The sequence below is a fragment of the Piliocolobus tephrosceles genome, chromosome 14 (genome assembly GCF_002776525.5).
Source record: "Piliocolobus tephrosceles isolate RC106 chromosome 14, ASM277652v3, whole genome shotgun sequence".
Taxonomy (NCBI): Eukaryota; Metazoa; Chordata; class Mammalia; order Primates; family Cercopithecidae; genus Piliocolobus; species Piliocolobus tephrosceles.
The window spans coordinates 46,270,488-46,289,332 of NC_045447.1; the positions used below are offsets into that span (position 1 = coordinate 46,270,488).

The 18,845-nt window shown below is 46.0% G+C and overlaps 1 protein-coding gene across 1 annotated transcript in view; it reads left to right on the forward strand.

Moving 5' to 3' along the window:
- Nucleotides 1-18,845, forward strand: part of DCAF12 (DDB1 and CUL4 associated factor 12) — a 41,518-nt gene that overhangs the window by 4,986 nt on the left and 17,687 nt on the right. The window contains exons 3-4 of the mRNA XM_023203331.1: nucleotides 12,585-12,791; nucleotides 13,983-14,043. Of these exons, the coding sequence (XP_023059099.1) occupies nucleotides 12,585-12,791; nucleotides 13,983-14,043 (268 nt within the window). The remainder of the gene's footprint in view (nucleotides 1-12,584; nucleotides 12,792-13,982; nucleotides 14,044-18,845) is intronic.

The following is an 18,845-nucleotide window of genomic DNA, read 5'->3' on the forward strand; positions in this document are numbered from 1 at the left end:
TTAAAAAAAAAAGGGCCGGGCGCGGTGGCTCAAGCCTGTAATCCCAGCACTTTGGGAGGCCGAGATGGGCGGATCCCGAGGTCAGGAGATCGAGACCATCCTGGCTAACATGGTGGAACCCCGTTTCTACTAAAAAATACAAAAAAACTAGTCGGGCGAGGTGGCGGGCGCCTGTAGTCCCAGCTACTCGGGAGGCTGAGGCAGGAGAATGGCGTAAACCCGGGAGGCGGAGCTTGCAGTGAGCTGAGATCCAACCACTGCACTCCAGCCTGGGCCACAGAGCTAGACTCCGTCTCAAAAAAAAAATTGATACTAATGTCTTGAACTGATATACCTGGAAAGATGGCAGGGTGAATGTTAAAGAACAGATTTGGGTTTTGTCCTTTTCATCAATTAGTTGAAGTTTGGCAGAGAGTAAGGATTTGGCAATCATTTATGTAGAAGGAATTATTGAAATTGTTATATTACCATGGGAAAGAGGGTAGAGAGCAGGCATTCCTGGCTTGAGTTGTGTAAACGTCCCCTAAAATTGCAAAGTTTTGATTATATGTGTACTTTCTGGGCAAGATTTTGGGGGGCTGGTGTGGGAAGTAGTTCTTAGTTTTTGTCCTTAGATTTTCAAAGAGAGTACTATGAGCCAAAAATGGTTAAGAACCACTGATACTGACAGATAAGCTAAGGAGAGAACCTTGGAAAATATGTGCATTTACAGGGCAAGAAGAACTACTGCGGGGGAGCAGGGAACTCAGGAAAACCAGGAGAATACAGAAAATAATTCAAGAAAGGAGGACTTTATTTTTGTTTTTTTTGTTTTGTTTTTTTGAGACGGAGTCTCGCTGTGTCGCCAGGCTGTAGTGCAGTGGCACGATCTCAGCCCACTGCAACCTCTGCCTCCTGGCCTCCTGGATTCAAGCGATTCTCCCGCCTCAGCCTCCCAAGTAGCTGGGATTACAGGTACGTGCCACCACGCCCAGCTAATTTTTGTATTTTTAGTAAAGATGGGATTTCACCATGTTGGCCAGGATGGTCTTGATAGTCTGACCTTGTGATCCACCTGTCTTGGCTTCCCAAAGTGCTGGAATTACAGGCATGAACCACCGCGCCTGGCCGAAAGGAGGACTCTTTTAGGGGTTAGGGGTGGGGTGTGATTTGAGGAGAAGGATAGCGATCGACAGAGTGATGATCTACACAGTTGGAGGTGTTTAATTTTGGACGTGAACTCTTACTTCCCATTGTCAACACTCTCCAGCCAAAGACTATCAGGGACTGTTCTTGTTGCAGAACAAGTCAGATGTTGTTGCTTGTTGTACCTGGGAGAACCTTCTCCATAGAGGAGCAAGGGACCGCTCAGTAAGAGTGCCAGAAAGGTGTTATAATACTGGGACTTGTTGCACGTGATTTGGGGAAAGGCTTAAGGATATAGCACTTTGCTCCAAATGGATACTGTCACGACAGTGGCAAATTCTATGTTTGGGTATCTTAATCTTATCTAGAAGGAGGTTAAAGCTGTAATTGATAAAGATAAAACTGTCATTTATATTAGCAAGGTTAAGGGGATATTTGATCTTTTTGTGGTTTAGGTAGTGTTCTTGGGCTTTTTGTTTGTTTCTTTGTTTTTGAGATGGAGTCTCGCTCTGTCGCTCAGGCTGGAGTGCAGTGGCATGATCTTGGCTCACTGCAGCTTCCGTCTCCCAGGTTCAAGTGATTCTTTCACCTCTGCCTCCCGAGTGGCTGGGACTACAGGCACATGCCACCACGCACAGCTAATTTTCATATTTTTAGTAAAGACAGGGTTTTATCATGTTGGCCAGGCTGGTCTCGAACTCCTGACCTCAGATGATCCACCCGCCTCAGCCTCCCAAAGTGCTGGGATTACAGGCGTAAGCCACCTTGCCTGGCCAGTGTTCTTGTTTTGGTCTGTGTTCAGGTATGATTACAGAGTGGTCTTGTTTTTGTCTTTATCACAGTTACAGAGCGGCCTTGACTGATGTTGATGTTCTCTGAAATTACTTTTTTACACTAGGATACCAAGGCCTACCTTGAGAGTATCAGGCTAACCCATTATGTCAGGGTTGCTTTGTTCTCTTTTTTTTCTTTTTCTTTTTTTTTTTTTTTTTTTGAGACAGAGTCTTACCCAGGCTGGAGTGCAGCGGTCGGATCTCAGCTCACTGCAAGCTCCGCCTCCCGGGTTTACGCTATTCTCCTGCCTCAGCCTCCCGAGGAGCTGGGACTACAGGTGCCTGCCACCTCGCCCGGCTAGTTTTTTTTTTTTTTTTTTTTTTGTATTCTTAGTAGAGACGGAGTTTCACCACGTTGGCCAGGATGGTCTCGATCTCCTGACCTCGTGATCCGCCCGCCTCAGCCTCCCAAAGTGCTGGGATTATAGGCGTGAGCCACCGCGCCCGGCTCTTTTTCTTTTTTTTGAAACCAAGTCTTACTGTGTTGCCCAGGCTGGAGTGCAGTGGCGCAATCTTGGCTCACTGTAACCTCTGCCTCCGGGTTCAAGCGATTCTTGTGCCTCAGCCTCCCGGGTAGCTGGGACTACAGGCAGATGCCACCATGCCTGGCTAATTTTTGTATTTTTACTGGAGACGGGGTTTCACCATGCTGGCCAGGCTGGTCTCAAATGCCTGACCTCATGTAATCTGCCCACCTCAGCCTCCCAAAGTGCTGGGATTACAAACGTGAGCCACCACGCCCGGCTGCTTTGTTCTTTTTCAAGACAGGGTTTTGCACCCAGGGTGGAGTACAGTGGTGCAGTCATGGCTCACTGCAGCTTCAAATTCCTGGGCTCAAGGGATCCTCCTGCCCCAGAATCCTGAGTAGCTGGGACTATACCACATGCCATCAATGTGGCCTTTTTTTTTTTTTTTTTTTCTGAGACTGAGTTTTGTTCTTGTTGCCCAGGTTGGAGTGCAGTGGCTCGGTCTCAGCTCACTGCAACCTCTGCCTCCCAGGTTCAAGTGATTCTTCTGCTTCAGCTTCCCGAGTAGCTGGGATTATAGGTGCCCACCACCACGCCTGGCTAATTTTTTTGTGGTTTTTAGTAGAGACGGGGTTTCACCATGTTGGCCAGTATTGGCTGGGCATAGTGGCTCATGACTGTAATCCAGCACTTTGGGAAGCTGACACAGGAAGATCACTTGAGCTCAGAGGTTCAAGACCAGCCTGGGCAATGTAGTGAGACCCCATCTCTACAAAAAAATTTAAGAATTAGCTGGGCATGGTGGCTTGTGCCTTTGGTCCTAGCTACTCAGGAGGCTCAAGTGGGAGGATGGCTTGAGTCTGGGAAGTCAAGGCTACAGTTAAATGGGATTACATCACTGCACTCTAGCCTAGGTGACAGGACATGACCCTGTCTCAAAAAAAGAAAAAAACACAAAAGTACATAGTATCTGTTGAAAGAAGAGCCTAAAAATGTTATACCCTTTCACCTAAAATGTTCATACCTGAGAATTTATCCAAAGGGAAAGTTGTTTTTAACAAGATAATAATTGGAAGCTACTTAATCTAAATACTAGCAATCGAATACTTAAGTAAATTGTGATACATCAAATCTGGATGGTATTATGCAGACATTAACATAATTATGGAGCCTGTAATGTGCAAAGCATTCAATATGTTTAATGAAATGAGATACAAAATCCTGTCTCTGCTGATAATAGATGTGCACAATTATAATATGTATGTGGTTGAAGGCTAAACAGGAACCTGACAAATGAAAAACAGATTTTAAAAGAGAGAAGGTTCCGAGTGATCTTTCTTGCATTTTAAATTTCTGTATTGTTGATAAAGTGTTGTTTGTACAATAAACACTCATCTTTTAAAATCATTGTTTCAGCTAGATGAACCTTGCATTTTCTTATCCTAAAATGATGGTGAGAAGGACTGAAGTAAGCGCTCAAAAATACAGTAGTAGAATATGCAACAAAAGGAGTTGCTTCTCTTAGTCACACAGTGAGTTTTTTGGAGCTCAAAATAGCCCCTGGAGAGGGCTTTTGATTCTCGATGGGCAAATACACAACCGTATGGTCCTGGTCCTCAAGTCTTAATGCTGTTACACTTAGGAAGTATGTGTGAGATAAGAACGATATTATTATTATTATTTTCTTTTCTGAGACAGGGTCTTACTTTGTTGCCCAGGCTGCAGTGCAGTGGCACAGTCTTGGCTCACTGCAACCTCCGCCTCCCAGGTTCAAGTGATTCTCGTGCCTCAGCCCCCTCAAGTAGCTGGGATTACAGGCATGCACCACCATGCCCAGCTAATTTTTATATTTTTAGTAGAGACGGGGTCTTGCCATGTTGGCCGGCCTGATCTTGAACTCCTGACCCCCACCTCTGCCTCCCGAAGTGCTGGGATTATATGCGTGACCCACCACGCCCGGCCATGTTATCATTATTTAACACTATTGTTGAGAGTTTATAATCTCTTCATATACCGGATATGTAATTATAATCTCTGCTCTCCAGTAGTTTGCAAGTTAGGGATAAAGCTCCCTGTTAATTCTGAGTAGAAGGCCTTATACCTGGAAATGTCACCAGGGAACAAAAACCTGAAAGTTTCCTGTGTAGAGATTTTCTCGTGAACAACTTACACGTTAACTATTAGCATCCTTGAGTATATAGAAATCAATTTCAGGCCAGGTGCAGTGGCTCACTCCTGTAATCCCAGCACTTTGGGAGGCTGAGGCAGGTGGATCACTTGAGGCCAGGAGTTCGAGACCACCCACATGGTGATACCCCGTCTCTACTAAAAATACAAAAATTAGCCAGGCATGATGCCGCATGCCTGTGGTCCCAGCTACTTGGGAGGCTGAGGCAGGACAGTCGCTTGAACCCGGGAGGCGGAGGTTGCAGTGAACTGAGACTGAGCCACTGCACTCCAGCCTGCACGACAGAGTGAGACTCCATCTTGGAAAGAAAACGAAAAAAAGAAATCAATTTCCATCTTCCATAGGAAGAAATAAAGATTCTTATGAAATCACACTATTGGAGCAATCCTTTTATTTCCCCTTTTATTTTTCAGATTGGAAATAGGTGATGGGATATGTAAGCATATAAAAGCAATACAAAATACAGTTCTGATTTACCAGCCTAAGAATAATTTCTTTTTTTGTTTGTTTTTTGAGACAGAGTTTCGCTCTTGTTGCCCAGGCTGGAATGTGATGGTGCGATCTTGGCTCGCCGCAACCTCCACCTCCTGGGTTCAAGCAATTCTCCTGCCTCAGCCTCCCAAGTAGCTGGAATTACAGGCATGCATCACCACGCCCAGCTAATTTTGTATTTTTAGTGGAGGTGGGGTTTCTCCATGTCGGTGAGGCTGGTCTTGAACTCCCAACCTCAGGTGATCCGCCCGCCTTGGCCTCCCAAAGTGCTGGGATTACAGACATGAGCCACTGCGCCCGTCAAAAATTTATTTTTAACAAATCTTTGTTTAGATAGACGCTTAAGGTAGCTAAACCACTGTTGTATGTTGTCAGAGTTTATGTGGTGACTTTGGTGGGTACTAGGTAAAATCAAGGTGTCTTGCCAAAGCTGGCTTTTAGGACTTAGTTCATTTTTAACAGAGATCTCCAAAATCAAGGATTAGAGGCCAGGTGCGGTGGCTCACACCTGTAATCCCAGCACTTTGGCCAGCCGAGGCAGGCGGATCACGAGGTCAGGAGATCGAGACCATCCTGGCTAACATGGTGAAACCCCGTCTCTACTAAAAATACAAAAAATTAGCCAGGCGTGGTGGTGTGCCCCTGTAGTCCCAGGTATTCGGGAGGCTGAGGCAGGAAAATCGCTTGAACCCAGGAGGCAGAGGTTACAGTGAGTTGAGATGGTGCCACTGTACTCCAGCCTGGGCAACAGAACGAGACTCCATTTAAAAAAAAAAAAAATCAAGGATTAGAAATCAATTTACTGCCAGATGTAAAGCTTATAAAAATTAAATCACTTAAATCCAAAATAATTGTAAATCCTAATGTGACCCTCCTTCCACGAAGTCATGATTCTGTAGCAAAACATCAGAATTCAAGACCTATTACGAAGTACCATTACTTATCTTAGCTAGCTAGTGGTGTAGCCCATCTTGTGTAGGAACAGTTTAGATTCACAGCTCAGAGTATCTAAAATCTTGGCATAGCACAGACACGTGGATTGATTGATGATTGATTTTTGAGACAGAGTCTCGCTCTGTTGCCCAGGCTGGAGTGTAGGGGCACGATCTCGGCTCACTGCAACCTCTGCCCCCTGGGTTCAAGTGATTCTTCTGCCTCATCCTCCCTAGTAGCTGGGATTACAGGCACCCACCACTGCACCCGGCTGATTTTTTGTATTTTTAGTAGAGATGGTGTTTCACCATGTTGGCCAGGGTGGTCTCAAACTTCTGACCTCAGGTGATCTACCTGCCTCAGCCTCTCAAAGTACTGGGATTACAGGCGTGAGCCACCGTGCCTAGTCGGATTGATTGATTGATTGATTATTATTATTATTATTATTATTTGAGACAGAGTCTTACCCTGTTGCCCAGGCTGAAGTGTAGTGGTGCCATCTTGGCTCGCTACAACCTCTGCCACCTGAGTTCAGCGATTCTCCTGCTTCAGCCTCCCAAATACCTGGGACTACAGGCGTACACCACCATGCCCGGGTAATTTTTGTATTTTTATTGGAGACAGGGTTTCATTCACTGTGTTGGCCAGGCTGGTCTTGAACTCCTGACCTCAAGTGATCTGCCTGCCTTGACCGCCCAAAGTGCTGGGATTACAGGTGTGAGCCACTGTGCCCAGCCAGATTTATTTATTTGTATTATTTATTTATTTATTTTTGAGACGGACTCTCACTCTGTCGCCCAGGCTAGAGTTCAGTGGCGCAATCTCTGCAGCCTCCCCCTCCTGGGTTCAAGCAATTCTCCTGCCTCAGCCTCCCAAGTAACTGGGATTGAAGGCACCTGTCACTATGCCTGGCTAATTTTTGTATTTTAGTAGAGACAGGGTTTGCCATGTTTGCCAGACTGGTCTTGAACTCTTGACCTCAGGTGATCTGCTCAGCTCCCAAAGTGCTAGGATTACAGGCATGAGCCACTGCACCCAGCCCTGGATTTATTTATTTAATTTTTTTCCTCCTTATGCCCCAGTACTAAGAGGAGGCCCTGGATTTCTTTTTTTTTTTTTGAGGCGGAGTCTTGCTCTGTCCCCCGGACTGGAGTGCAGTGGCCGGATCTCAGCTCACTGCAAGCTCCGCCTCCCGGGTTTACGCCATTCTCCTGCCTCAGCCTCCCGAGTAGCTGAGACTACAGGCGCCCGCCACCTCGCCCAGCTAGTTTTTGTATTTTTAGTAGAGACGGGGTTTCACTGTGTTAGCCAGGATGGTCTCGATCTCCTGACCTAGTGATCCGCCCGTCTCGGCCTCCCAAAGTGCTGGGATTACAGGCTTGAGCCACCGTGCCCGGCCAAGGCCCTGGATTTCAATAAAAGAATGTCCATTGCCGTGTTTTGTATTACTAAAATTTGGATATGGTGTAAGTGTTCAATAATAGGGAGTTCATTCAATTAATGTTAGTATATTCATGTAGTGAACTACCTTATCACTGTTAAAGGTATGTAGTGGCAAGGTATGATGGCTCATGTCTGTAATCCCAGCACTTTGGGAGGCTAAGGCGGGAGAATTGCCTAAGCCCAGGAGGATTTTATTGCAGCCTGGGTAACATAGTGGGACCCTGTCTCTATAATTAAAAAAGATGTACAGTAGTTCAAACTGTTCACCCATCACTATTCAGTGCAAGTTCCTAAAATTGGTATTACAAGCCATATATATATATATATATGTATGTATGTGTATATATATAGTTTTGTTTCTTTTTTAAAGGCAAAGTCTTGCTCTGTCGCCAGGCTGGAGTACGGTGGCGCTATCTTGGCTCACTGCAACCTCTGCCTTCCAGGTTCAAGCGATTTTCCTGCCTCAGCCTCCCAAGTAGCTGGGACTACAGGTGCACACCACCATGCCCAGCTAATTTTTTTTTTTTTTTTTTTTGTGAGATGGACTGTCACTCTGTCTCCCAGGCTGGAGTGCAGTAGTATGATCTCGGCTCACTGCAACCTCCGCCTCCTGAGTTTAAGCAATTCTCCTGTCTCAGCCTCCCAAGTAGCTGGGATTACCGGCACCCGCCAACACATCCAGCTAATTATTTTTTGTATTTTTAATAGAGATGGGGTTTCACTATGTTAGCCAGGCTAGTCTTGAACTCCTGACTTCAAGTGATCCGCCTGCCTCAGCCTCCCTAAGTGCTGGGATTACAGGCATGAACCACTGTGCCTGGCCCATGCTTCATGTCTTAAGTTTTCTCCGAGGACTGGCTTTAGTAAAAAGTGGCCACCCAGGAAGTTTGGTCTAGTACCACCAGCCAGTTATACATTCCCTAAAGAATCTGAATGGCCTAGTCCAGTCTAGCCTTTGGACTGATTCTCCTGAAACTCCCTCTAGACTGTGCTGTGGTCAAGGGGTCTAGGCTTATATCAAATAAACAGCTACAGAGCTTCACCCTCACAGGGATGTGGGGGCCTACTACATTAGTTGGGCAGGCCTTCTGAAAGGTGACTGTTGTAAATGCTTAAGTAGTAGCTGGGGCAAGATTGTAGAATCAAATAAGATAAATTCTCTGCACTTAGAATTGGGAGAGAATTGATAGCTTTATGAGGAAGACAAATAAGTAGTATTTTAAATCAGTGTGATATGGTCTAAGTGTTGTGGGTAGAGGGATATCTTGGGACCCTACAAGAGAGGCACTTAATCAGCCTGGACATTTAGAGAATATTCCAAGAGGACGTGTCTGAAGTGAATAATGAAAGATAAGTACACGCTGGCCAGGTAAAAGAGTAGGAGGGGCTGGGTGCGGTGGCTCACACCTGTAATGCCAGCACTTTGGGAGGCTGAGGCGGGTGGATCACGAGGTCAGGAGTTCGAGATCAGCCTGGCCAATATCGTGAAACCCCGTGTTTAGTAAAAATACAAAAATTAGCTGGGCATGGTGGTGCATGCCTGTAGTCCCAGCTGCTTGGAGGGCTGAGGCAGGAGAATTGCTTGAACCCAGGAGGCAGAGGTCACAGTGAGCCAAGATCACGCCACTGCACTCCAGCCTGGGCGACAGAGCAAGACTTGGTCTCAAAAAAAAAAAAAGCAGGAAAGAGTAGGAGAAGCATTTCTGGCATTGTGAACAGCATGAGCATGGAACAAAATAATTATATTTCATTGAAGAATTTTTCATGTGTGATATTTATAACCAATTATTTCTAGAGCTTGAAGTCCATGGCAAGACGTGAAGATAGTAGGGGCTGGACTGAGGAGACTCTTGGTTTTGTTTTGTTTTTTTGAAGCAGGGTCTTGCTCTGTCACCCAGGTGGGAGTGCAGTGGCACCATCATGGCTCACTGCAGCCTTGACCTTCTGGGCTTAAAGTAATCCTCCCATCTTATTTTTTGATTTTTTGTAGAGACAAGTTCTCACTGTGCTGCCTGAGCTTGTCATAAACTCCTGGGCTAAAGTAATCCTTCTTCCTTGGCCTTCCAAAGTCTGGCCATGAGGATAGTCTTAATGCCATGCTAAGTATCTCAGATTTAGGTGACAGGGAGTCATTGGATGTTTTTTAGTTGGGGACTGGCATGGGAAGATTTCCAGTTTTAGGAAGATGGATCTGCTTATAATAGATTAATTTTGATAGCGGTGTTGCCTGAAGGCACAAAGACTAAGGAGAAGTGATAAGTGAGGAAGCAGAGGAAGGAGCCAGCTGTAAGAATATTTAGGAGGTAGGTTTGGCAGGACTAGGATGATGGAAATGAGGGAGGAGGAGTAATCTAGGATAAAATCCACACTTGAGTGACAGGGTAGATAGTGGTGGCGTTAGGAAAGTGAGCAATTTGAGGAGCAAGGTGATTTGTTTTGGGCATATTGAGTTTCACATGCTTGTGGGATGCATCAGTAATGATGTCAGTTAGGCCGGTAGTCTGCTGCTCTCAGGTAGTTGCCGTTTTGGGAGTGGTTTGTCTCCTTCTTCCCCCTGCTCCCACTCAGTCTCTGTCTGACACTCTTCTGGCTACTCCTCTCTCTTTCTCTCTTTCTCTCTCTAATAAATATATATAATATATATTTAAATATATAAACTGTATATTATATATAATTTAAATATTTATGTATCCAGTGTAATGCCCCCTCCCAAGGTGTTGGACACGTTCTTAGAGCCCTACAGTGTCACCCTCTTAGTCCACCAGCTCACAGAAAACACAGACGAGACCTTTTGCATTGATAAGGAAGCTCTCTCAGACATCTGCTTCCGAACCCTAAAGTTGCCCACACCCACCTACAGTGACCTGAGCCACCTGGTGTCTGCACTGTGAGTGGGGTCACCACCTGCCTGAGCTTCCAGGGCGAGCTCAATGGCCATGAACATGGCCCTATTCCCCACTTGCACTTATTCATGTTTGGCTTCGCCCTGTCGACCATCCAGGACAGCCAGCAGTACTGAGCCCCAGTGGTGCCCGAGCCGATCCAGCGGATGTTTGATGCCAAGAATGTGATGGCTGCCTGGGACCCCCCACTCTGTAGCTGTTGCTTAGCAGCTGCCATGTTCAGGGACCATACGTGCATGGAAGAGGTGGTTAAGTAAATGCTTAATCTACAAAACAAGGACAGCAGCTACTTTGTCGATTGAATCCCCCACAAGGTGAAAACAGCTGTCTGTAACATCCTACCCTGGGGGCTAAAGATGGCTGCCACTGTCATTGGCAACAATACAGCCATCTAGGAGCTGTTCAGGTGCATCTCGGAACAGTTCACAGTCATGTTCTGGCACAAAACCTTCCTGCACTAGTACATGGGCAGTGGCATGGACAAGATGGAGTTCCCTGAGGCTGCAAGCAACATGAACGTGTCCAAGTACAGGATACCACAGCCGAGGAGGAGAGAGAGTCTGAAGAGTGGGCCTGTGAGAAGGTGGCCTAGAGCCTTCTGTTACTGGGTAAAGGGAAGAAGTGGTGTGAACTTTTTATTCACCCACAGTCTGTTCTGTGATAGCCATGTCTGTGTGTGCACTTGTTGTTCTTTATGTCTTGATATCACAGCTCTAAAGACACTTCAATGAAACCATTTTCCTAGTAAAAAAAAAAAAAAAATATGTATATAAAAACATATACATAAAATACATATATGTGTGTGTTTGTTTGAGACAGGGTCTTGCTGTTTTGCCCAGGCTGGGCTCAGTTTGTGATCCTTATGCCTCAGCCTCCTGAGTAGCTAAGTAGTTGGGACTACAGGCACTTGCCACCTTGTCCACCTCATTCATATATATGTGTGTGTGTGTGTGTGTGTGTGGGTGTGTCTGTGTGTTGTTGTTGTTGTTGTTGTTGTTTTGAGACCAAGTCTCACTCTGTTGCCTAGGCTGGAGTGCAGTGGCTCGATCCTGGCTCACTGCAGCCTCCGCCTCCTGGGTTCAAGTGATTCTTCTGCCTCAGCCTTCCGAGTAGCTGGGATTACAGGCATGTGCCACCATGCCCAGTTAATTTTGTATTTTTAGTAGGGTTTTCACCGTGTTAGCCAGGCTGATCTCAAACTCTCAACCTCTGGTGATCCGCCCGCCTCGGCCTCCTAAAGTACTGGCATTAGAGGCGTGAGCCACCGTGCCCGGCCCTTTTTATATTTTAAACTTAAGACTCACCTAGTTTCTGCTTTCATAGATCTTCTGTGCAAGCAGCAGGTTTATTTATGTAAAGGTTTGACATGTTTGGCTTCACCATGAGAATTGCTGATAGGATTTTATTTCAGCCTCTTAGGCTATAAGATATATATTAGGGCAGATATTATTTCTCTCGTTCATAGCTGTGTTCATAACACTTAGAACAGTACTGGCAAAGAAGTGAGTGTCTGAAGGAATAAACTGTAGAATCATGTGAAGAGTTTGACTCTTATAAGGGCTGTCCTGTCTCTAAGGCTGATTTTTCCATAAAGCATGTGTCTTAAGTTGAATCTTGGAGGGTAAAGAGGTGGAAGAGAGCCTTTCAGGCAGAGGTAGTAGCAAGAGCAAAGGCAGGGAGGAATAGAACTGAATGGGATGTGTGTGTATAGAGAACAGCCATGAGATATTAATAATTCTTCCGTGTCGTATGTCTCAGGTCATTCCAGAAAACTTAGTAATATTAATAGGTATATTAGTAACCATGATGTGTTCTGGGAATTGTGTTTTGTCTAAAAGTTTTTGTGCATGGTTAGGTGAGGATTCAATGTATAAAATATGCTCAAACCGACAGAATACTGTTGGTCTCGCTCTAATACAAGGCCTCTTGGAAACCTCTGAATCCCAGGCAGAACTTACTACTTCCTAATCTGTGTTCATGTAGCATATTATTCCTATCTCTAATACTGTGTTATATTGACTTATTTCATGTTTCATTTCATTAGTAGTCCTGATCATGCCTTTAATAATTCCTAGGGTCTAACATGTAGTAGATGTTAATTAAATGCTGATGAACAGTTGAACAAAAGGATGTTTATACCCTGTATTGACCACGTTAAATTGGAACTATGTTCAGCTTCTGTATCTATTTCTTCTTGTAGCTATTTGTAGTAGATGTCCAGACAAGCCAGATCACCAAGATCCCAATTCTGAAAGACCGGGAACCTGGAGGTGGGACCCAGCAGGGCTGTGGTATCCATGCCATCGAGCTGAATCCTTCTAGAACACTGCTAGCCACTGGAGGAGACAACCCCAACAGTCTTGCCATCTATCGACTACCTACGCTGGATCCTGTGTGTGTAGGAGATGTAAGTTTTCCCAATAGTTGTAGTTGGAGGGAGCCTTGTTTTTAAACGGGTCTCAGTGGTTAACACGGACCCTCCTCTCAGCAGCCCAGAGTGGGGACTGGACTCCCCATAGGGCACAGTGTATGTTTGATAAAGGGGCAAGCAGCACATCTCAGGGACCAACATTACTGGGTTGCGTTTGAATCCATAGTGTCCACATACTTCCCACTGCCCATAGTCAGAGAGTAGCAGAGTTTACTAAATCATCCATTCATTCGCCAGGCATTTATTCAGTCTTCTATGGCTAGGCATTGTTTGAGACATGGTTTGAGACACAGCAGTGAACAGAACAGATAAAGCCCCTGTCCTCTTGAAGCCTACATTCTAGTGGAGGGTGACATATAAACCAAAATATAAACCATATAAACTAATAATTACCAGTAATATGTCAGAGTGTGGTAAGTGCCATGGAGAAGAAGAAAGGCAGCATAAAGGGACTGAGAGTGAGGTGGAGGATGCTGTATCAGAAGATAAAGTTTCATTGATAGGATGATACTGGAGCAGGGAGACTTAAAAGAAATGAGGGTACAAGCCATGTAGATGTCTAGATGTCTGGAGGAAGAAAGTTCCAGATAGAAGATGGGACCCAGAGGTAGAAGGCAAGAGCTGTGTGTCCACTACTCACAGTAGTGCCAATTTCATTCCAGCTTTGAGCTCAAGATAGAAGATAAAGATTGATCATTCTTGGCCGGGCGCGGTGGCTCAAGCCTGTTATCCCAGCACTTTGGGAGGCCGAGACAGATCACGAGGTCAGGATATCGAGACCATCCTGGTGAACACGGTGAAACCCCGTCTCTACTAAAAATACAAAAAACTAGCCGGGCGAGGTGGCGGGCGCCTGTAGTCCCAGCTACTCCGGAGGCTGAGGCAGGAGAATGGTGTGGACCTGGGAGGTGGAGCTTGCAGTGAGCTGAGATCCGACCACTGCACTCCAGCCTGGGCGACAGAGCGAAACTCCGCCTCAAAAAAAAAAAAAAAAAAAAAAAAAGATTGATCATTCTCTATGGGTTGAGACTACCAGAGATCAGAGTTGTAATTTTTACAAAAATATTTTCAGTCTGACTTGTATGCTGCTTTAGAGAGTTTGTTACAATACTTACTTTACTAATTTCTTGTTTTCCTCCCTGTACCTGTTACTTCCTGCTCTCCAAGGATGGACACAAGGACTGGATCTTTTCCATCGCATGGATCAGCGACACTATGGCAGTGTCGGGTAAATTTGCCCTTTTACAGGGAGCTTTTGATGTGGCAGGGACTGGGGGCTAGAGATTGAAAAGGGATAGTAGTGTGATAGGAAATAGCCCAGCTGGGTGCGGCGACTCACGCCTATAATCCCAGGACTTTGGGAGGCTGAGGTGGGTGGATCACTTGAGCCCAAGAATTCAAGACCAGCGTGGGCAACATATGAGACCCCATCGCTACAATTTTTTTTTTTAATTGGCTGAGTGTGGTACTGCATACCTGTTGTCCCAGATACTCAGAAGGTTGAGGCAGGAGCATTGCTTGAGCCCAGGCGATCCAGGCAGCATCAGGCTGTGATCATGCCACTGCACTCCAGCCTACATGATAGAGGGTGACCCTATAATAATATAAAGAATTATTATTTTAGAATAATAATTTTTTTATTTAGTGTAAAAGTGATACACATTTATTGTAAGAAAATTTTAAAATAGGCTGGGCGCAGTGGCTCACACCTGTAATCCCAGCACTTTTGGAGGCCGAGGTGGGTGGATCACAAAGTCAGGAGATTGAGACCATGCTGGCTAACACGGTGAAACCCCGTCTCTACTAAAAATACAAAAAATGAGCTGGGTGTGGTGGCGGGCGCCTGTAGTCCCAGCTACATGGGGGGCTGAGGCAGGAGAATGGTGTGAACCTGAGAGGCAGAGCTTGCAGTGAGCTGAGATCATGCCACTGCACTCCAGCCTGGGCACAGAGCAAGACTCTATCTCAAAAAAAAAAAAAAAAAAATTTTTAAATATAGTCTGGGCGTGGTGGCTCACACCTGTAATCCCAGCACTTTGGGAGGTCAGGGTGGGTGGATTATGAGGTCAGGAGTGTGAGACCAGGCTAGCCAGCATGGTGAAACCCTGTCTCTACTAAAAGTGCAAAAAATTAGCTGAGTGTGGTCATGGGCGCTTGTAGTCCCAGCTACTCAGGAGACTGAGGTAGGAGAATTGCTTGAACCCAGCAGGCAGAGGTTGCAGTGAGCTGAGATGGTGCCACTTCACTCCAACCTGAGTGACAGCGACAGCATGAGACTCCATCTCAAAAAAAAAAAAAAAAAAAAAGGATAGATAGATAGATTAAAAAAAAGGAAGTAAGGACCACCCAGAAGATCTCTATCCAGATATAACCACTTGTTTTGTGGGTTGTTTCGTTTTCTTTTTGAGACAGTGTCTCATTTTGTCACCCAGGCTTGCTTACAGTGGCATGATCCTAGCTTACTGCATCCTTGAGCTCTTGGGTTCAAGTGATCCTTCTGCCTCAGGCTCCCAGGTAGCTGGGACTATAGGCACACACCATCACACCCAGCTAGTAATAACCACTGTTGACATTTTAAAATATAACTTGCTAGTCTTTTTTTTCAGTACCTTTTTTCTTTTCTTTTAGACACAGGGTCTTGCTCTGTCGCCCAGGCTGGAGTGCAGTGGCACCATCATGGCTCACTGCAGCCTTGAGCTCCTGGGCTCAAGCTGTCCTCCTGCCTCAGCCTCCCAAAATGCTTAGATTTTTTTTTTTTTGAGATGGAGTCTCTCTCTGTCCCCCAGGCTGGAGTGCAGTGGCGCAATCTCGGCTCACTGCAAGCTCCGCCTTCCAGGTTCATGCCATTCTCCTGCCTCAGCCTCCCGAGTAGCTGGGACTACAGGTGCCCGCCTCCGCACCTGGCTAATTTTTTGTATTTTTAGTAGAGACGGGGTTTCACCGTGGTCTCGATCTCCTGACCTTGTGATCCACCCGCCTCGGCCTCCCATAGTGCTGGGACTATAGGCGTGAGCCACCATGCCTGGCCAAAGTGCTTAGATTATACAGGCATGAGCCACTGCACCCAGCCTTAGTATGATTTTTTTTTTTAGACTGAGTCTCACTGTCTTCCAGGCTGGAGTGCAGTAGCACGACCTCGGCTCACCACAACCTCCACTTCCCAGGTTCAAGCGATTCTTCTGCCTCAGCCTCCTGAGTAGCTGGGATTACAGGTGCCCACCACCATGCCAGGCTAATTTTTCTATTTTTAATAGAGATGGGGTCTCACCATATTGGCCACGCTGGTCTCAAACTCCTGACCTCAGTGATTTGTCTGCCTCGGCCTCCGAAAATGCTGGGATTACAGGTGTAAGCCACCATGCCTGGCCCATATTTTTTGGTTGGTTAATACGAGATCATTCAGAAGATGTATATATAGAATTCTTTGTGAAATTCTTTCTTTTTTGGGGGGGGGGGCGGATGGAGTCTTGCTGTGTCGCCCGGGCTGAAGTGCAGTGGTGCAATCTCAGCTCACTGCAACCTCCGCCTCCTGGGTTCAAGCACTTCTCCCTGCCTCAGCCTCCTGAGTAGCTGGGATTACAGGTGCCCACCACCACGTCTGGCTAATTTTTGTATTTTTTAGTAGAGATGGGGTTTTGCCATGTTGGCCAGGCTGGTCTTGAATGCCTGACCTTAGGTGATCTGCCTGCCCCGGCCTCCCAAAGTGCTGGGATTACAGGCGTGAGCCACTGCTCCTGGCGTCATTTCATTACACTTTAAAATTTTCGTAATAAAACTTTGATGGGGTAAATGAGATCATACTGTACACAAAGTAATCTTCTGAAACAATTACCTAATTTTCTCACTCTGATGCTCAAATCTTTGAGAGACTTTCTAGTGTCTGTAAGATGAAAAACAAATTTTATAGCACAGCATACAAGGCCCACGCCCACCTTTCCAACTTTATCTCTCATAGCTTCCGTGCTTGCACCCCATAATCCAGCATGACAAACCATGTCTAGTTCTCCACATGTGCCCTTGTCTCTGTGGCCTGTTCTAATTTCACATAATTAGCATTCTACTTTGAATTGATATATCTGTCATTTTAGATATTTTTTTCTTTTTTTTTAATTTTTGAGACCAAGCCTCGCTCTGTCACCCAGGCTGGAGTGCAGTGGCAGCATCTTGGCTCACTGCAACCTCTGCCTCCCAGGTTCAAACACTTCTCTTGCCTCGGCCTCCCAAGTAGCTGGGACTACAGGTGCGTGCCACTGTGCCTGGCTAATTTTTGTATTTTCAGTAGAGGCAAGGTTTCACCATGTTGGCCAGGCTGGTCTCAAACTCCTGACTTCAAGTGATGTGCCTGCGTCAGTCTCCCAAAGTGCTAGAATTTCAGGCGTGAGCCACTGCACCCGGCCTAGATATTTTTTTCTATGAAGTGTTCAGAAGATTAGCAGTGTGGGAAGGGCACCTTCTTGGTCTCAAAGGAGAATTGGCAAATAACTTTACTGGAAAAATAATTTTAAAACACATTGTTGTTGTTGTTGTTGAGACAGGGTCTCACTCTGTTACCTAGGCAGGAGTGCAGTAGTGTGATTATTGCTCACTGCAACCTTGAACTCCCAGGATTAAGAGATCCCCTCAAGTAGCTGGGACTATAACACACATCACCACACCCGGTTAATTATTTCTATTTTTTATAGAGACTGGGTCTTACTTTGTTGCCCAGGCTGCTCTCGAACTCCTAGGCTCAAGCAGTCCTCCCACTTCAGCCTCTCAAAGTGCTGGGATTACAGGCATGAGCCACTATGCCTGGGCTAAAACATAATTTCTTGGTATTCCGTTTTATGGATATAATATAACCCTATTGTTGAACATACTGAGTGTTCTGAATAAACATCTTTGTAAATGGGTATTGTGATGGTGGATTGTTTCTGAATGGGAATATAAACTTACTTTTTGTTTTTGTTTGTTCCTCTTTTTTTTTTTTTGAGATGGAATCTCGCCCTGTCACCCAGGCTGGAGTGCAGTGGCGTGATCTCCACTCACTGCAAGCTCTGCCTCCCGGGTTCATGCCATTCTCCTGCCTCAGCCTCCCGTGTAGCTGGGACTACAGGTGCCCACAACCACGCCCGGCTAATTTTTGTATTTTTAGTAGAGACGGGGGTTTCACTGTGTTAGCCAGGATAGTCTCGATCTCCTGACCTCGTGATCCACCCATCTCAGCCTCCCAAAGTGCTGGGATTACAGGCGTGAGCCACCGCGCCCGGCTGTTCCTCTTTTTTTTGAGACGGAGTCTTCTGTCGCCCAGCTGGAGTGCAGTGGCCATGTCTTAGCTCACTGCAACCTCCGCCTCCCAGGTTCAAGCGATTCTCCTGCCTCAGCCTTCTGAGTAGCTGGGACTACAGGCGCACGCCACCATGCCCGGCTGATGTTTGTCTTTTTAGTAGAGATGGCTTATACCATGTTTCAGGCTGATCTCGAACCCCTGACCTCGTGATCCACCCACCTCAGCCTCCCAAAGTGCTGGGATTACAGGCGTGAGCCACTGCGCCCAGCTGTTGTTTCTCCTTTTTTTTTTTTTTTTTTTTGGAATTAAGTTCTTGCTCTGTCACCCATGATGTGATCTTGGCTCACTGCAGCCTTAACCTCCCAGTCTCAAACAATCCTCCTGTCTCAGCACCCCACCCCCATCCCTGAGTCGCTGGGACTACAGGCATGTGCCACCACACCTGGCTAGTTTTTTGTATTTTTTTGTACTGATGGTGTTTTGACATTTTGCCCAGGCTGGTCTCAACCTCCTGGCCTCAAGCGATCTGCCTGCCTAAGCCTCCCAAAGTGTTGGGATTACAGGCGTGAGCCACTGCACCCAGCTAGGAAGATAAAATTTCCTTGCTGCAGGTTGCTCAGTTGTACTCTAGAAAGGTACCATTTTAGCTTGCCACCAACAGTGTATTCAGGGCTCAATTCACAGAAAAGTGTTCTTGTTTTTTTGTTGTTGTTGTTGTTGTTTTGAGACAGAGTCTCTGTCATCCAGGCTGGAGTGCGGTG